The sequence below is a fragment of the Panthera leo genome, chromosome A1, assembly GCF_018350215.1.
Source record: "Panthera leo isolate Ple1 chromosome A1, P.leo_Ple1_pat1.1, whole genome shotgun sequence".
Lineage (NCBI taxonomy): Eukaryota > Metazoa > Chordata > Mammalia > Carnivora > Felidae > Panthera > Panthera leo.
This window is the reverse complement of record NC_056679.1, coordinates 77,593,172-77,611,685: the sequence shown is the minus strand read 5'-3', so window position 1 is coordinate 77,611,685 and position 18,514 is coordinate 77,593,172. Positions and strand designations below refer to the sequence as shown.

General features: G+C 37.6%; 1 protein-coding gene across 1 annotated transcript in view; it reads left to right on the top strand.

The window, feature by feature from the left end:
- The first annotated feature begins 297 nt into the window (after positions 1-297).
- Positions 298-18,514, top strand: part of NALF1 (NALCN channel auxiliary factor 1) — a 625,366-nt gene continuing 607,149 nt past the window's right edge. Inside the window, exon 1 of the mRNA XM_042930147.1 lies at positions 298-1,316. Coding sequence (XP_042786081.1) covers positions 384-1,316 — 933 coding nt within the window. The 5' untranslated portion in view covers positions 298-383. The remainder of the gene's footprint in view (positions 1,317-18,514) is intronic.

Here is an 18,514-nt window from a genome sequence, read left to right as displayed (position 1 = left end):
CCTGCACTCAGCTCACCACCGGCCACCAGCCCCTGCCTCCTCCGACTGCCTCTCTCTCTCTCTCTCTCTCCCTCTTTCTCTCTCTCTCTCTCTCTCTCCATTATTGTTTTCCACTCTACAGACGATGGGGTCGGCTTATGATTAGGTCGGGAGCAAGTCAGATCTTCCTCCAAAGATTGGTAATATTTATGTAGGCAAAAAGAGAAAGGAGAAAGAGAGAGAGAGAGAGGGAGAGAGAGAGAGAGAGAGAGAGAGAGAGAGAGAGAGAGAGAACAGGGAGGAGGGGATAAGGAAATTAAACCCTTTAAGTCAATGCATATTGTGGTGACACCGGCACAGGAGCCCTCACGGTGGAGTCGGCCAGGGCTGTGCGTTCCCAAAATATGACCAGGGGTGCTTGGATGTGTCGGCAGTATGACGACGGCTTAAAAATCTGGTTGGCCGCACCCCGGGAGAACGAGAAACCGTTCATCGATTCAGAGAGGGCTCAGAAATGGCGACTGTCTCTGGCATCTCTCTTGTTTTTCACAGTCCTGCTCTCTGATCACTTGTGGTTCTGCGCCGAGGCCAAGCTGACCCGGGCCCGGGACAAGGAGCAGCAGCAGCAGCAGCAACATCAGCAGCATCAGCAGCAGCAGCGGCAGCAGCAGCAGCGGCAGCGGCAGCAGCAGCAGCAGCAGCAGCAGCGGCAGCGGCAGCAGGAGCCCTCCTGGCCCGCGCTCCTGGCGAGCATGGGGGAGTCCTCGCCCGCCGCCCAGGCGCACAGACTCCTCTCCGCCTCCTCGTCCCCCACCCTGCCCCCCTCCCCGGGAGACGGCGGCGGCGGCAAGGGCGACCGAGGCAAAAACAACCGGAGCAAGGCTCTTTTTCTAGGAAACTCTGCCAAACCGCTGTGGCGCCTGGAGACTTGTTACCCCCAGGGCGCCTCTTCGGGCCAGTGCTTCACGGTGGAGAGCGCGGACGCCGTGTGCGCCAGGAACTGGAGTCGGGGGGTGGCGGCCGCGGGGGAGGAGCAGCAGGTGAGGGGGACGCATCCAACTCCGCTCTGGAACTTGTCAGATTTTTACCTTTCGTTTTGTAATTCCTACACACTTTGGGAATTGTTCTCGGGGTTATCCAGTCCCAACACTTTGAACTGTAGTCTGGATGTGGTGCTCAAGGAGGGCGGCGAGATGGCCACTTGCCGGCAGTGCGTCGAGGCTTACCAAGACTACGACCACCACGCTCAGGAGAAATACGAAGAGTTTGAGAGTGTGCTCCATAAATATTTACAGTCGGAGGAGTACTCGGTGAAATCCTGTCCAGAAGACTGTAAGGTAGGAACAGTGGGTTTTTTTTTTCACCCCCTCTTGCGCTTTACTGTCTGTGTGTGTTTGGCCGGAGACGTCCTCTAGAGTTTTAAAATAGTTTTTTTTTTTTTTTTTTTTTTTTTTTTTTTTTACTCTGGTTTTGTTACTTCACTTGTTGTTTTTGTGGTTAGGAGGGCCTGACTTGCTTAAGTTGGGAACACCTTGAGGATTGCCGGTGGACTGGTGCCTTCTGGGAATCCTTGGAAGCTCAGGAAAGACCCTGGTGTTCTGAGATGATAAAGCTGATGCTTTGCTATCTGTTACATCTATGCAGTTGGTTCAAACTCTGTTACCATTTTTTTTAATGGAATTTGAATGCAGCTTGTTAGGAAGACAGATGGAACTGGATACTGATGACCCCAGATAAAATCAGAGTCAGTGACAGGCATGTGTGGTTTGGCTTATGGACCTGCACACATGATCTCTCTGATATAGTGACATCATTAAGTTGGTTGGCCAGCGGGACAAAAGAAAGTGTTTGTAGTTGTTTATGCAGGAAGAATGAAAAAGCATTTTACTTTTTTCACAGGGGTAATTCTGGTTGTTTGGGAAGTATGGAGGCCTACCTAAGTGTATTTATTCACCATAAGTTTCCTGTTTTCTCTTAGACATTTGTATAATAACTGATCTGAGACTCATTATGAGTAGAAAGTTTTATTTAAATATCTGGTGATCGATGAACAGTGTTAGCTAATTTAACACACCTTACGTAATTAGCTTTAATTATCAGGATCCTCTACAGAAGTGCTAAATGGCAAATGCTAGATGCTCTGGGCTCCTTAATAGAGTGTATTATATTCAGCCTCTTCCTGTTGAATATAATAATGGATATAATACTTGCTGATTGACAAAGGAGAAGCCAATGCAAGTTTCTTAAGAAATGGTCAATGTAATTAATCAAGGGCGCCAGTGCCAGGAGAAGTGTCTCTGTCCGTGGTGCTGAAATGAGATTTGCCCCAGAGCTCTGTTGAAGATGAATATACTGCAGTGACCTTTTAGTAGGGAAGAAATGATGACAGAATCTCAATAAGCCTTTATGTTTCATCCCAGGGGTAATCTCTTAAACAGCACAAGAAAATACTATTGCTTTTCAGAAGAAAAAAATACACCACAGTCTCTTCCTTTCTCTTGACTACTCCCCCAAGTCCACTCAGGAACAGAACTGTCCCTCTTCTGCCTCACTTGCTTTGTATTGGGGAAGTGTAATCAAGGGCAGTATGGATCAAAGGCTTTTGTGAATACTTTGACTAGAGAACTGGGCAAAGGGATACCTGTTTAAAATGAACATAGTTCAAGGGCTGTATTTTACTTTGGATTGATTAATTGTGCTTTTGACAATTAAGCTAAACTCAAACTAAACTTGCTTTGTCAACATTCTTTAAAAGACTAGAAATAGGGCTTCTTTTCAGATAGTAATACTGAGTTTACAACATTAATCTGGAATGCTACTTCACTAGATAAATGGATCTTAAACTTTCTGTTTTTCTTAAACATACCACTATAACTCATGCCTGGGGATCAAACTTACTCTTAATGGCAGAAGTTAATGAATGACTAGCATATTTATTGCATAGTTATTTATTTTGACAAGATATGTTGCCTCAGAATTGTAAAGATAAGGACACTCATGTGTCTGCTAATTACACTGCTAATAAAGAGGTTGCAAAGATTTCACTGTAGTTATGTTCAAAAGTGGTAGCTTGTAATAATATAATTTTGTTTGCTTCCCTGAATGCAAACTTTTATAGAAATTTCTAGTAATCCCAATTTGCATAGGACAGTATTTAAAACATAGTCTGTATTGTCAATAGACGGCAACATATTTTCAGATAAACATGTCAAATAGATTTTTGTTCAAATACCCAGATTTTAAATATATGTAAATGTTTATCTTCTCCTTGACCTGACATAAATCTCAACTTTATAACTATGTTATCATTCATCGCTATAAAGTATAGTGTAGGCTAAACTAACTTGTGATGTTGTAAACTACTTCTGTATTGTGTATCTGTATAAAGTAGTCGTCATTAACTGCATACACAAAAGCATATTATACAAATATCAGTTCCTTTTCTTCACATGGAAAAGTAAATACAGACAATTGAATTTCTTATCTCCGCCACACAGAATTTGTTACCCAGGTGTCTTGGAGCATTTCTTGGTTGTGTGATTTCAGTTGATTTGTCAATCTGACATATTTATTCTACAGTAACTGTTTTCAAAAATTACAGTCTCAAATTTAAGGTGTCAGTGTTTTTGGTTGATAACTCACAAATCAATTGCTTAGTTTTTTAGTTTAGTGTATGATTTGTTTATGATTCTGCAAAGGCCACAAACATATCCAAATACAAATTATGTTATATGGCTTCAAATGCTACTTGCACACATTTGAAAGATGTGTGTGAGTTATTTCTAAACATACTTATTTCAAACTTATAATTATGAAATGAGGACTATCATCAAGGGCCTTGTTCAAAATATACATTCTATGTGAAATTTTCCATATTTTAAGGTAGCCACAAAGTCCTAGGCTACATTAAAAGTAAATGCATTATATTTCTGGGATTGGTAATGTATTCATGAAAAAATCCAGTTTTGATAGTTTATAAATATATTTACAGAGTTATAGACATAAAATACTTAATCATATTAGGTATACAAACTATTGTAATTCATATTTTAGGGTAAATATACTAACTTTATTGTACTGCCATATAATCAAATGATCAATGCAGTTATTTCTAGCTTTTAAAAGTTAGGACATATATTAATTACCTTCTAGTTTTATATTCTAGTCCCCCTCCATTAAGAAAACTGCCAATAGCATGTATGTGTAAAATTAAACTAGATTAAATTTAATTTCTATTTAACTTTTTAAAAAGGCTTTTTGATCCATTATGTTGAAAAAAAAAAAAAACCTTACTATTAATCTAACACAATAATAAGGTCTTGAGTCCAAAGTAATTGGAGATCAAATACAGCTTGGATTTACTTTAGCAAACCTTTGTATTTCAACATATAATAGAAATCATTTGTATCCAAGAAAATTTCTTACTATTCTGAGAAATAGCTGGTTTAATTTTTTTTAAAGAAAATATACACATTTATCTAGGAAGTAATTTATGAAAAAATAAAGAATAAAAATTATTGCATGTGTTATTTACATTATAACATTCAAGCTGCTGTATTACATAAAGCAGCAAAAATTACATGACAGTGATTCACAGTGTTTTTCAAAATAGTGTTTTTTGATATGTTTAATAAGAATCTAACAGATACTTAAAAAATTTTAAGCTAGGTGGTATTAAAAATATAATGTTCTAAGATATAAAATTACGTATGTATATGATTAACATACTTGATTTTTTTTACTTAAATGAAGATTTTCCCTTAAATATGCCATTCTTTAGCTTGTAAGCACTCTTGAAAATCTATATTATAAAAATTATAAAAATGTATATATTATAAAAATTAATGTTATAAAATGTGTAAAAATTGCATACATATATTATATATGTATATAAATATACTTAGGGAATACAAAATTCTGTGTGAACAGGTGAGTTTTTGTTACTGCTAGCTTTATTTACTTACTATACCTTAAGACAGATGGTCAGCGAAAACAGTTTTGAGGTTAGATTCTAACATAAATCATTACATCATCTGTATTTTAGTTCTGTCGGCACAAGTCTAATCTTTATACTCTCAAGAATATATGCATTCTCATGTTTTTAGTTTTATAGTCTCATATTAAAGCAGATTCTATTGCCTATTTTTATTTAACAGACATTGACCAAAGAGATGCTCTGCCAGTGTTAGGCATATGTAACAATTCTGATAACTGAAGCTTTCTGTAATATTTGCAGGAACCACTTACAAACAGTAACCAATTTGATAACGTAGAATTCGGGTTACATAATTTGCAGTTTGAAAAAAAAGGCATTTCTTAAGTTCTTACTTATTTTGGTGTCATGCACTATAAATTTTTAAGAAATAATATTTTTAAAGAAAATCAAATATCTTACAATTCTTTCTACTAAAATATTATTTTGTTGTTGATTAAGTGCAATTGTGGGTATTATGACACTGTTCAGAAGTGTGGAATGAATCTGCAAATACGACTTTTTATATTCTACCACTTAATTATTTTCATCTGAAAAATCAAATAGTCTAACCATGCAGATGATCACTTTAACCATTAATAAGGTAATTTATAAGATGAACACCATGATCATAATCACTTTTATGATCCAGATTTTTTATTTATTATATTTTTGCTCTGTATGCAACTACTGATTTATGATCTGTGTTTTAGTTTTATAGGGAAACACCCCAAAATTTATCTTAATATTAGATGCCTGTTTTATAGACTATCTTAATATTAGATGCTTGTTTTATAGACTAAAGAACAAATATTTTTACTATGAGCTTGTAACTGGGTCAGATTAGTAGCTATATAGGGCATATCCACAAAGTTTCAATAATTGCCGTTATACATTGGTTAATCACTGTAATTAGATGAAGTTGGTGTCTGCATATGCAAGGTGAATTAAGTGTGAAGGAAAGGAGATCAAAGAATTCTTTCAGCCCAGTGCTCCCCACATACATATCATAATACATTAAGATATCTTTTCTTGCTAAGTTGATTATGCAAGAACAAATATACACATAGCTATTTCAAACAAGAGAACATTTGGTTTGAATTATCTGACCTGTTGCTTTAATTTCAATTCCTAATTTCCTGTTTAAATCTTTATCTTCTATATCAACCTCACATGAACTCAGCACCAAACATTTTGTCATTTGTTTTATTTATATTGATATATGCTGCGGAGATGGTTCTTCAATATCAGTGAACATTTAGGCTAGATCATGGTCCTTGGGGTCACGCTGGAATGTCCCGGGGATCTGTGAAGAAGATCTTAGTGCCAAAGAGATTCTGATTTCATTGGTCTGGCTTGTGTCATGGGCTTGGCATTTCTAGTTTTCCTGGTGACTCTCATGTGATGAGAATGGAGCTCAGATATTTTGGAAAAGTGGGAGAGGTAACAGGACATAGCCAGAGTGCAGGGGAGCAAATATGTAGCTTGAGGGAGTAGATGAAAAACGATCCAGCTGGGTGAAAAGGGAAAGAGATATGCCCAGAGAGAACGTGGAGAGAAGGAGTTGGATGCAGAGAAGACCAGAGATTTGAATGTTTGAGGATGGGCCCATTGGCTATGGCAATTCTTTCTTTTAGGGAGAACTGGGTCACCATACTAGTGCTCAATAATGGGCTGATCACATGAGCGCAGAACTCAATGATTATCTTCCTGAGACTGATCAGCTATTTGATTAGAGGAGCCCCAGTCTCATTACTTTTGTCTGTAATTTTAGCCTATGTAAATGGCTAAAGTTCAGACTTTTTAAAAAGTACACGGTTGGTTGTGAGAGAAAACATTTTGGCTTTTCATAGCATTAAATAATTAATTAATTTTATCAATCTTAGGAAATTATAATGCTTTTTCACTTCTATTGTAATGATAAGCCATGGTTTTTTTGTTTGTTTTTGTTTTTTTAACTTATTTCTATATTACTGTAGTAACTACTTGACATTCATAAGCAGTCACGGATTACAACAGCTTAATTTAGGAATTAGTTTTAAGAGGATCTTATTGTTCTGTTTGGAAATGATTGTAATATGAATCATTTCATTTTTAACATTTTAGATTATAAGATGCTGTGAAACATTAAATTTCAGTTTTATCTCATAGGAATTAAATGTAATTACAATCCAAATAATGGAATTTCTTTAATGAAATGTAAATTTACTCTGATTCTTTACAACTGGAAACAAGAGATAGTTAACATTTGTCTTTCTTTAGTAATAAATAATTCCCAATTTGCAGTACGTATTGTGTTGGACTACATGAAAATATTTAATCCTTGGTTGTTTAAAGTGTGAAAAGGTAATGATTAATCCCCACCACCCCTCGGTAGTCTGTTTCTACATTCAATCATCTATAGACAAAATGTCGTCTCAGCTACCAGAGACGGTAAAAAAAAAAAAAAAAAAAAAAAAAAAAAAGTTTTACAAACATGGAAGTTTACTGTCTGTCTCAACACTGTTACTGATTTTAACAGTGGCAGTAGCATGTCCACACATAAAACATGATGGGTAAATGCAAGTCGGTTCTATGGAAATGCCTGGGGATTAGGTGTGTCAGCTGCTTCACTCCGTACAAGAGGGAAAATGGGCTTTAGTCAAAACTGTGTCTCCACCCTCCAATTTTCTTACCTTCCTCTCATGGCCCCTGGAAGCCGAATTTCCCGGCCTTGCGTCCCATGGGAAACACAAAGTTAAGGGGTCTTTCTTTGTATCCTTACCGCCATCAAAAGTGATCAGTCTCTTTCTCACTGAACTATCACTGGCTTAGTTTATTTGAAAAAAAAAATTGAACTCAGGTGTAAATGGATGATCATGACAACGGATTAGCTATTGCAGAAAATGACTTGAATCACTCGTAAGTTTAAGTGCTGGAGCAAACTTCAACAGTAGCTGTTTAATAAGCTTTAGAGCTCATCAGGAGTCAGAAACTTGTCTAATCCATTTAATCTTTGCATCATCTCTATATGAGGTAATTTTATCACAGATTTTACAGATGAGTAAAGTGAGGACATAGAGTTGACTATTCCAAGGTCAAACAGCCAGTTTAAAACAGGCAGTTTTAAAGATCAAGTTTGGGGCGCCTGGGTGGCTCAGTCGGTTAAGCGTCTGACTTCGGCTCAGGTCATGATCTCACAGCTCATGAGTTCGAGCCCCGTGTTGGGCTCTGTGCTGACAGCTCGGAGCCTGGAACCTGCTTCGGACTCTGTGTCTCCCTCTCTCTCTCTCCCCCTCCTGTGCTCATGCTCTGTCTCTCTATGTCTCAAAACTAAATAAACATTAAAAAAAATAAAGATCAAGTTCACTTTGTCACTTTAATGTATTTTCTTTTATTATAAGCATTACAAACATAACCAAGGAGTGAAAAGATCAGCATAATAAGTCCACATATACCTTCACGTCGATTTAACAACTGTTAAAAATCTTGCTGTAGGAAATAGCTCTAGGGAGATGTTCATGCTCAGTTGTGAAGGACCATATATCCCATGCTAAGGTCTTTGAGTTTTATTGTCTGTATGATAAAATATCAGGCAGGAATTTTGATCAAGAAGGATTCATTTGGGATGCTTTGTTTTTCTCAAAAATTAGCTTTGGCAACAATGTGATAATAGGCAGGAACAGGGTGAAGTAATGCCAGAGAGATCTGTTCAGAATCTGCAGTATTCCTTAGGGGTAATATGATGGCTATAAATCAGTATTCTTCATCAGAACTATCTTAAAAAAATTTTTTTAACATTTATTCATTTTTTGATAGAGACAGAGTGTGAGTTGGGGAGGGGCAGAAAGAGGAGGAGACACAGAATCTGAAACAGGCAGCTTCTGAACTGACAGCACAGAGCCAGATGCGGGGCTCGAACTCACAGACCGTGAAATCATGACCTGAGCTGTAGTCAGACGCTTAACCGACTGAGCCACCCAGGCGGCCCTTTCATCAGAACTTCCTATGGCAAAGTAAATGTTTTATACTCCACCCTGTCCAATATGGTAGCCCCTAGCTGTGTGTGGCTACTAAGCAGTTAAAATGTGGCTAGGGTGAATGAAGTTCTGGATTTTAAATTTTATTTAAACTTAAATTAGTCTACATTTAAATAGCCTCAGTGTCTAGTGGCTACCATGTTGGGCAGAATGACTACCGTGACTATGAAAGTGGAGAAGAAAGGCAAGATTCAGGAGCCTTTTCTCTTTTCAAACTTACCGACTGTAGAGGAAAGATGTGCTTCAAAATTTATAAAAAGTGAGATTATGGATGTTGATACCTTCTGTTAATTAATCAATTAACTGATGTTTGTTTATTTATTTATTTATTTATTTATTTATTTATTTATTTATTTAATGTGAGCAGGGGAGGGGCAGAGGGAAGGAGGGAGAGAGAGAGAATCCCAAGCAGGCTCTGTGCTGTCAGGGCAGAGCTTGACGTGGGTCTTGACCCCACAAACCTTGAGATCATGACCTGAGCCGTAATCAAGAGTCAGATGCCTAACTCACTGAGCCACCCAGGAACCCTGGTGTTGATACCATTTGAAGAGATAAGAGATACAGAGGGAAGAATGAGTTGGAATTGAGATTGTTGAAAGAAACAGATGCTTCATTTTTATAGATAATGATAGCAGGAGATACCCAGTAGATCGCACACCATGTGATAGGAAGTTTGGTGGTGAAGTTCACACTCTACAAGTGCATTTGATTTGGGAAGCTATGGACAGAGATTAGATGACTTAGCGAAAAATTATATGGACAGAAAGCCAAAGATGAATCCTGAGGAAGAACAACGTCTGAGGGTTTGAGCTGAAAAGGGACCAGACAAGGAGGCAGAGAAGAATGAGGAATAAGGGTGAAGATGTGAGGGAGAAGGATGAATGTGCAAGAGAGAGGAGGGAGAGGGAGAAGAAGAGGAAGAGGGGACGGAGAAAGAATCATGAGAATGTGCTAATCTGAAAGGTATAGGGAAGGATTTTAAGAAAGGTGCAGAATCAGTCAGGAGTGTCTTACCTTGCAGATAGGACACATAGGATGAGCCCAGGACTAGGTCACTGGATTTGGCAATTATTTTCCTTATTGATTATGAGAGTAGTTTTGATAGATTGGTAGGGAGAGATGTCAAATTGTGATGGACTAAGGAATAAATTGGAGCTGAGATAAAGGCTCGTCTGAACTACTCTTCCTTAAGAGAGAAAAGAGGAGGAGAACGGGGTAGGTGGAAAGATGTGGAATTTAAAGAAATAAATATTTTATGATGCAATAAACTTTAGAATATCCATAACTTTTGATCTAGGACCCAGATAGGTATACGAGACATAGAGTACCAGACTCACAAAAAAATGAGCGATGGCACCAGATCCCAAAGAAGAGGTGATAGGCTCCCATCTATTCTTAGCCTTGGGGAGGGGGAGAGGTTGTATCTGTGTGCATTCTGCTGTACCTCTCAGATCCCTTGTTTTGTTTATGTTTTGAACAAGAACAAAACTTTAATTTCAGAATGTCAGAAAACAAACACATTTGTCATCTTGAATATGCTTAAATGTAGTAGGAAATTCATTTTCAAATAATATAAAATAACTACTGATTGTAAATATCAACAATTACTATGTGTTACTGTACACATTTTCTTTAGGAATGTGTTGCCCTGGGGTTTAATTGTGTATTTAGGGAATCCGCTGAATTGAATGAGGCCATTTCTTTATAGGATTTCTTTAAAAAATTATTGAGTTAGAAATAGAAATTAATTTTAAACTGAAGAGAGAATACAGTATAATGGTTAAAAGAACAAATGAGGATAGTCTGGGTTCAGCTCTTTAGATTCACCATTTATTAGTTACATGTTATCACCCAAGTTACTTAAAATAGGGATTTTAGTATCTCTAAGATGATAACAGGGAAGAAATCAAAAGACTCCCATGCGTATAAATATACCCAACCTAGGACTTGATGAAGCCCAACAAATGGTGACAAGTTATTGAAAGCCATGGGGGAAAAAGCTATGAGAAAATCAGTAAAATTAACATAGTCTTCTCTTGAGATCTCACAGACATTTTCTGGTAAACAACACTCATTTACCAGAGTTTTATAAGCAGACTTTTCATCTTGCATGATAACATTCTCAGCTTTATTACATCTACATTCCTTCTGCTTCTCCAGAAAGGTGAATAAATTATTGAACAATCCTACAATAAAACAGAAAACAAAAGTTCATCTGGAGTGAAAATATTCCATTCTTAAAGCTCGAGTTTTGCTCTATTTTAGGTGAAAAATGAACATGTGTTGGGTTTTAGACTGAGTGGATTCTCTTAGATTAGTCCAGGGGGATTTGAGCCCTTTTGTGTACGAATTGTCTTGAGAGGACAAGTGGGAAACCACTGTGATGATCTAACATCTCCTGGGACCCTATTGGTTAAAACAAAATTCTGGGGGAAACTTCTGTATTAAGTAGTTTGTGAGGCATCGTAAAGTGTCGCCTTCAAAATCCATTTTAAAAGATGGGGCTCTTTGCCCTGCTTTCTAGATACTTGGGTTTGTGTTTGTTTTTTGCGTCCCTGTAATTTTTTGCTCTGACCCACATTTACCCATTTAGCCATACTTAGTATTTTTATTGATTGGGAGAGGGAGTTGGGTAAAAGATTGCCTCGATACTGAACTAGAGCTAGCACAAAAGGCGAACGTGGCAAGTGCCAAGATATAGAAACTGAATGGGGAGAATAAAAGACGGGCTGTGCATCATGAGTGGGAACATGATTGCCCTGAGAAAGAGAAGACACAGAGAGACCCAGCAAGGTTCTTTAACTAGATAAAAATCATCATATGGAAGGGGAGACTTGTTATCCAGTACTTTGCATGGCTCTAGGCTCTGTAGATGGGTGTTTTGTGCAGGAATATCTTTACTCTCTATAAGAAAGAGTGTTCTATTAAAGGGTACAATGGAAACAGTTGCCTAAGGAAATGAGAGCACATTGCTACAGAAGATGTGCAAATGGGATAGGAGCGATCTGCGATCTGCTGTGACCCTACGGGGGGCATCTTGCCCTCGTGTTGCTGGTTGACCAGACGATTTTAAATATTCCAAACAACAGCCTTTGGCATAAAATGAAGGACCCAGAGGAGATAACTTTGCGCAGTGAGATTGTACTTAGTGTCAATCCCTGTCAGAGAAAAATGATCTTACACAGAAAATATAACTATTTTCTTAACCTAGCACCTTGCTCATAATAATAATACTTTGCAAAATAAAAGTCTTGACAATATCAACTTTAAATTATTTATTTTTTGGTTCCTATTCATATTGTTATCAGTCTGAATAACTTTTAAAAAGAACAAATCAACTACATATGCTTATCCTGAGGATATATAGGAATGGAGTTAGACTAATCTATAAGGAAATTTTTTTTTTTTTTTTTTTTTGGTTATTGCGGAGTTGCAAAAACATTTATCTTCTGTTATCTTCTGATCACAAACACATCAATCACTGTTACTAACTCTCAAGCAGGACTCAAAAACATGGTCAGACTGGGAAGGAAAAGGTGAATAATGACCTTTCTCTATTTGTTTTGTGGCACTTCTTTTCAGGCATTAACTCATCCCCCCTATCCAGTTCTTTGGGGATATTATCACCAGGAACAAAATTACTGTGTAAAATTGCACACTGCTATCGAATTGTACCCATTTATTATGTTTTTACCACAAACAAGCCCAATGCTGATAACTCTAACATTCATATCTTGTTTATTCCCTACAACAGTCCAATATCATGGGCAAAACTAGCTTTATCAGCAAATGGGGTGACAGTGACTGAGGTTTAGAGCAGTTAAGGAATGCGCTCAAGTTCTCACAGGTGAGTGTGGCGTAGCCAGAATTCAAACCCAGTAGTATGTGGTGCTTAATATCAGAGACTTAACTTAGTTACTATATCACACTGTCACAAATTGTTGCTCATGTCTAGTTGTTTTGTTTTGTTTTTGTTTTCGCTTTTAGGGCGGAGAATGTGGGTGGAAAGCAGCTAGACTAGATGGAAAATAAAGTTCTTTTGCACATAAAAAGAAACACAAGACACTTCATCTAGATTTCTTGTTGCTGCAGCAGCTTTGTGTGGGGAACAAACAGGGCCTAAAAGATGAGTCAAGGTTCAGATTGCTGTTCCACCGGGTCCTATGAGCTAGGGGTGCTGCTATGCAGTTTGAAGCGTCACTGAGAGGAGGAGCAGGGCAGGTGGATAATAAAATGTAGCTGGCGAGTTTTCCTCTCAGTTCAAGCCACCCTGAAAGGAGATAATGGCTCTGTACTGCAAGGCTGAATAACACCCCTCTTCCTACTGTGTAGACACTGAGCTGGTAGGAAACATTGACAGGTTTGTCCTTCTAATCCAGTAATTAGCTTCTAATCAAAGCTGTCCTTCTAGTTCAGATCAACTGCCTGATAGAGATCTTGAGCTTAGTTTCCATAAAGCCCTGTGATATATTTAACCTTGGGAATCACAGTGACCCTAGATAAGCTGGGATCACTTGTCTGAAGAGAAACAACTGTTTTTAGAAAGGTCCTCTGAATCTTAAACCCTTAAAAACAGGATATCTCCTTCCCCGTAGTGACAACTGGGCTGGCTGCTAGGAGCCATTAGGCAAGAAGCTCTGTCTGGGGCACCTGTGCTTTCTGAGGCCGTGGCCTCAGCCCAAGTCCAAGGGAAGTCCTGGGGAAAAAGGAGGACACGCAAATGCAAATGACCTTGCAGTCATTGGAGCTGTGAGTCTCCCCATGGATCTGCTCTATGGAGGGCTGGCAGATTATGACAAGTTTCAGATATGTTCTGTGTGTCTCATGAAGTGTCTCAAAAGTATATTGAAATTTTGAGTCACTTAGGAGAAATGAATCCTTTTGTATCATTTCAGTTTGGAATTTTTAAACTTCAGTTTTATTCAGTGTGTCTGCAGATTCCAGTAAAGAAGAGGGCGTTCGAGTCTCAGTAAGCAAAATCCTTGTGGGCATAGTTGGATTTCAATGATGAATATGGATTATTTGTTTTTTTCAACTCTCATACTTGTTACCTGCTCAACCGTGGACTTGAATTCCCCTTTCAATTTTTTGCTTTTTTTTTTAAGATTATTAAAATAATTAATTAAATCTTTAGGTATTTAGATATGTATATTTTTTGTTCTTAGGACTTAATGGATAAAATGGGCCAATCATGTATAATAGACGGTTTTACCTCCCAGGAGTCCAAAAGGCTATCTATCCATCTATCTATTTATCAATCATCTATCTGTCTATCTATCTATCTATTGTTTTTTAGCAAAAATAAGCATACTGTAAGAGTACCCAAACATTTTGTTTGTTGATTTATTTAGCCTTTGACCAATAATTTTCTCAAATCCAGATACTTCAAAATATGAGGAAGGTTTACAAAATCCACTGATATTTATAAGTCCCAAATCTTTAATCTTAACATCTCGTTTGTGATATTAAGAACTCAAACCTTTTCATAATAAAAGTCTAAAATGTTTCCTTAAAGCTATGGTGATTAATTTTTGATGTTCCTCAATAATTTCATAAAAGGTAGAGATTTTTAAAAGGTCCAAATTGCGGGAGTAATTGTTAACTTTGATGAAGGGGCTCATCTTTGCCTGTCACGTGGTCCAGATGCGCAGCCCCACAGATGTGCTAGCTGGAGAGTAAACTGTCCTTTACTTCCCATGCTCCAGTGTCGATGCTGTAAGCTTTTTCTTGCTTCTATTTTGCTGTATCCACATATGAAAAGAGAAATAAGACCAATATATAACCACAGTTAAGACAAATAACATATTCCCAAAGACTTGAAATGGTGTTTTGGCAATCAACGTTTTTGGTTCACGGTCTTTGTCAGAAACATGGTGCATCACCGCTGAGGAAATGATGTTCACTTCTCCAATATTACCTGTTAATTGGATGGATGTTTACTTTTCCCACAGTATCCACTTTAAACAGAGAAGTGTGAAAGCTAAGCAGTGCAAATTTGCATTTCTTTAATGACGTGATTATATTAATAATACTAAAACAATATAGCTAAAGGCACTATGCAGCACTCAACAATTTCCTTTTTTTCCCCTGAGTCAAGACTAAGGTAGATGAATTGTAGAAAAGGTGACTCATGATAGATACGATTTAGGGGAAAAAAACATATCTTCATCCAAATATATTAATTTATATTTAAAAAATGTTTATTTGTTTTGAGAGAGAGAACACAAGCATTGGGGGGCGTGGGGGGGGGAGAGAGAGAGAGAGAGAGAGAGAGGAGAAAGAAGAGAAGAGAAGAGAAGAGAAGAGAAGAGAAGAGAAGAGAAGAGAAGAGAATCCCAAACAGGCTTAGCGCTGACAGTGCAGAGCCCGACTTGGGGCTCGATCTTGCGAACTGTGAGATCGTGACCTGAGCCTAGATCAAGAGTTGGATGCTATACTAATTTATCTTAATGGCCCAACATTTGAAATACACAGGACCAGATGAAGTAGCTGAGTTCATGGTGCCACTAGATCAAGGAAAACATGTCGTGGTATCTGAGAGTTCCCATTTTCTACCTCTGACCAATTACCACAGTATACGTTTGCCTGTGTAGTGCCGTGTCCATTCTGGGCAATTTTGAACTTATTCTTAGCCTAAATTTTTAAAAACACCATGATAATATCTGATGCATTTCATGTCACTTGTTAAGGAGAGTCTCTCAAGAGGTAGTCTAACCAAGTTCCTGTGACTTCTCCGATTAATGGCTCAGGGCTCTAGAAGTGCCCGTTCTTGTTGCGGAATGAGTAGGTACATCAGAGGGGCCAAATAAAGGTCCGCACAGCATTTTCTCAGAATGATTACAGAGATTATTTGCAGAGGATATGGTAATTGTCACCAGATGCGTTAAAGGATGCTGCATAAGGAACATTTTAATAATTTAATTTGTAATCATTGCCTCTGGGAATGCATTTTGTCATGAAATCTTTGTATGCTAAATAGGAAAAATTTGTGTAGGGACAAATGAATATTACTTTCTAAAAAGGGATCTTTAGCGCAAACTGTTGTTGGATGGTCTGAGCACTATTATTATATGGCAGCAGCAATTTAGACACTGAGATAAAAGATATCCCACAGTGCACCTAGTTAAAAAAAGAATAAATAATCAGAAATGTCATCCTGTGTGACTCATAAATGGACATGCAAAAAAAGTAAATTTATATATAAACAGGATGAGTATTAAAATAAGGAAAGGAGGGAATGTGAGAGAACACCCAGGAGAATACTGGCTTTTCTTTTTCGAGATGCACATAATTAAGAACAAGATTAAAGGCATGTAAATATCTTAATCCAGAAGCTGCAGTGCTCATAATGTGTTACTGAGAAAAACAATCTTGGTAACAAGTTTTCTTTTTCATATGGTCCCATTTTCAACCTGTAAGTGGAAATTAGATTTTACCCAGAGCCTTGACATTAGGACCATGCTACAGCCGCCTTATGAAAATGTCATGGTTTTTTTTTTTCTTGAAATACAGCAGGCTATAAGTCAGATAATTACAAAATACCAATTTTATAAAATATGGTGTTTGATATCTTTGTTACTGAACAACAGAGCTTTTTATACGGGAACTATAAACAGAGTATTTTATTTGTACATGCTTCTTTATGGGTAATTATGGGTTTGAAAAATCATAAACAGCAGTGTAATTACTCCATAGCTTGCACTGGGGATGCGTGTTTCCTTAATCTGGCCACTTAAAGAGAGAAATAACTATTCATCTCTGAACCTTTCCAGAGAAGCAATTTTTAAATCCAGTGTTGTTTCCCAAATTTAGGAGACTTCAGAAAAGTATGTCACTGTTTGGTGCTGCTGATTAGTTTATGAATTTTAAGGAACTGGAAAGACACTGTATCTTGATCATACTGTGCACCCAAATCAGGAAGAGATTGAAAGAGAAAATATTCCACTTCATAGAAAAAAGCAAGAGAGACTGTTTAACAGCCTAATAGAAACTTTTTCATTAATCCAACCAGAAAATAAAAGCTATAGATGTTGTTTTTCTTTTTTGTGAGATCCTATTCAGATACCTAACCAGGATGTTCAGAGCGGCAAAATTATTATATTACCTGAGAAATCACCCAGACAGTTCAAATAGTTCCCGAAATTCAAATTACTCGTAGGCAGATGTTTTAAAATAGCACTTTCCAAACATTGCCCTGATTATTTCACATTATGAAATGAGCTCGAGTGTTAGAAATAAAACATGGAAGAAGTTGAACCCCTAGTGGCCATTCGTGGGCTTTCGGTGGCAATCTATTACTCACATAGAAACAAACACAAATCAGTACTGTGACTGCTTTGTCATCTGATTTGAAGAAAGTTTGACATCAATCAGTAACCCAAGTAAAGGGCAAATAATTGATATAAAGCAATTGATATAAATACTTACTTTGTAAGTATAAATGATTTAACTAACTGTTGCTTTTTAATTTTAATTTATTTCATGGATAGGCAGCAGAGTTATGCCCAAAGCCGGAGGGCAGTTCTATTCTTTGTTAAGATCATAATAATTGACAATTATTATGCACCTGGTGTTGGTGCCAGACCGATTTATTTAATTCTTTGAGGTAGGTCTGATAATTATTTTCATTTTGTAGATGAGGAAGCAAAGGCCTAGGGCAGAAGACCCGTAACTAAGGTTTATTCTAACAATGGTTTTCTGCTTGTTTTCTGTCACACTGCTATGGTACAGAAGCAGTCCTGATTTTCAGATATTACAGATTATTGAAAAGGAAGAAAAGCAGATATCACTTGTTGCTTGAGGACAGTTTCCAGCAACATGTGGATGGTTTACATGATAAATCTAGAAAATGAATTCTGTACGTATATACTCGCCCATTTGTTTCTCCCATTAGATTTTGAGAGTGCTCCTAAAGCTAGGAGTTATGTCTTATTCTTTTTTTTTTTTTTTTTTTTGTCTAATCACTTGTAAAGAAGAGAGAAAAGAAGAAAAAGGAGGTTGTGATGGTTACGAAACAGCTGTAGATTCTTCAGTACCCCTCCATCTAAGGGTTTGTGCATGCCCACTCTTTGGGTCCAGGCATGTGTGGGACTGTTTTGTACAAAAGACTGGGGCATATGTGATGTTCTGTGACTTTCGTGGTAGCTGATAAATGGCCATGCATTTTGAACCCTGTCTGCTGAGACACATGTTCTTGAAAGTGTGAGCTGGCATTGAAGACGTTCACATAACCCAAGACCACCCTACTGTAAGGATGCCCAGGGCACATAGAGAGGCCAGGGTAAGATTTCTTAGTCTCAGTTGAACCCAGATTTTGACTTGTCCTAGACCAGGTCCAGGCACATGGGTAAAGCCTCCAAATGAGTCAATGCAAGCCCTTTAAGTCACCCTGAGCCCTTCAAATCTTCTCAAAGCACCAGATTCTTTAGAGGAAAAAAAAGTTACCCTACCCCTTTGATGTAATTTAACTTTTCGAATCCACAGAATCTTAGACCGTAATACAGTGGTTGTTTTAAACTACATTTTCGGTGGTTTGTTAGCAATA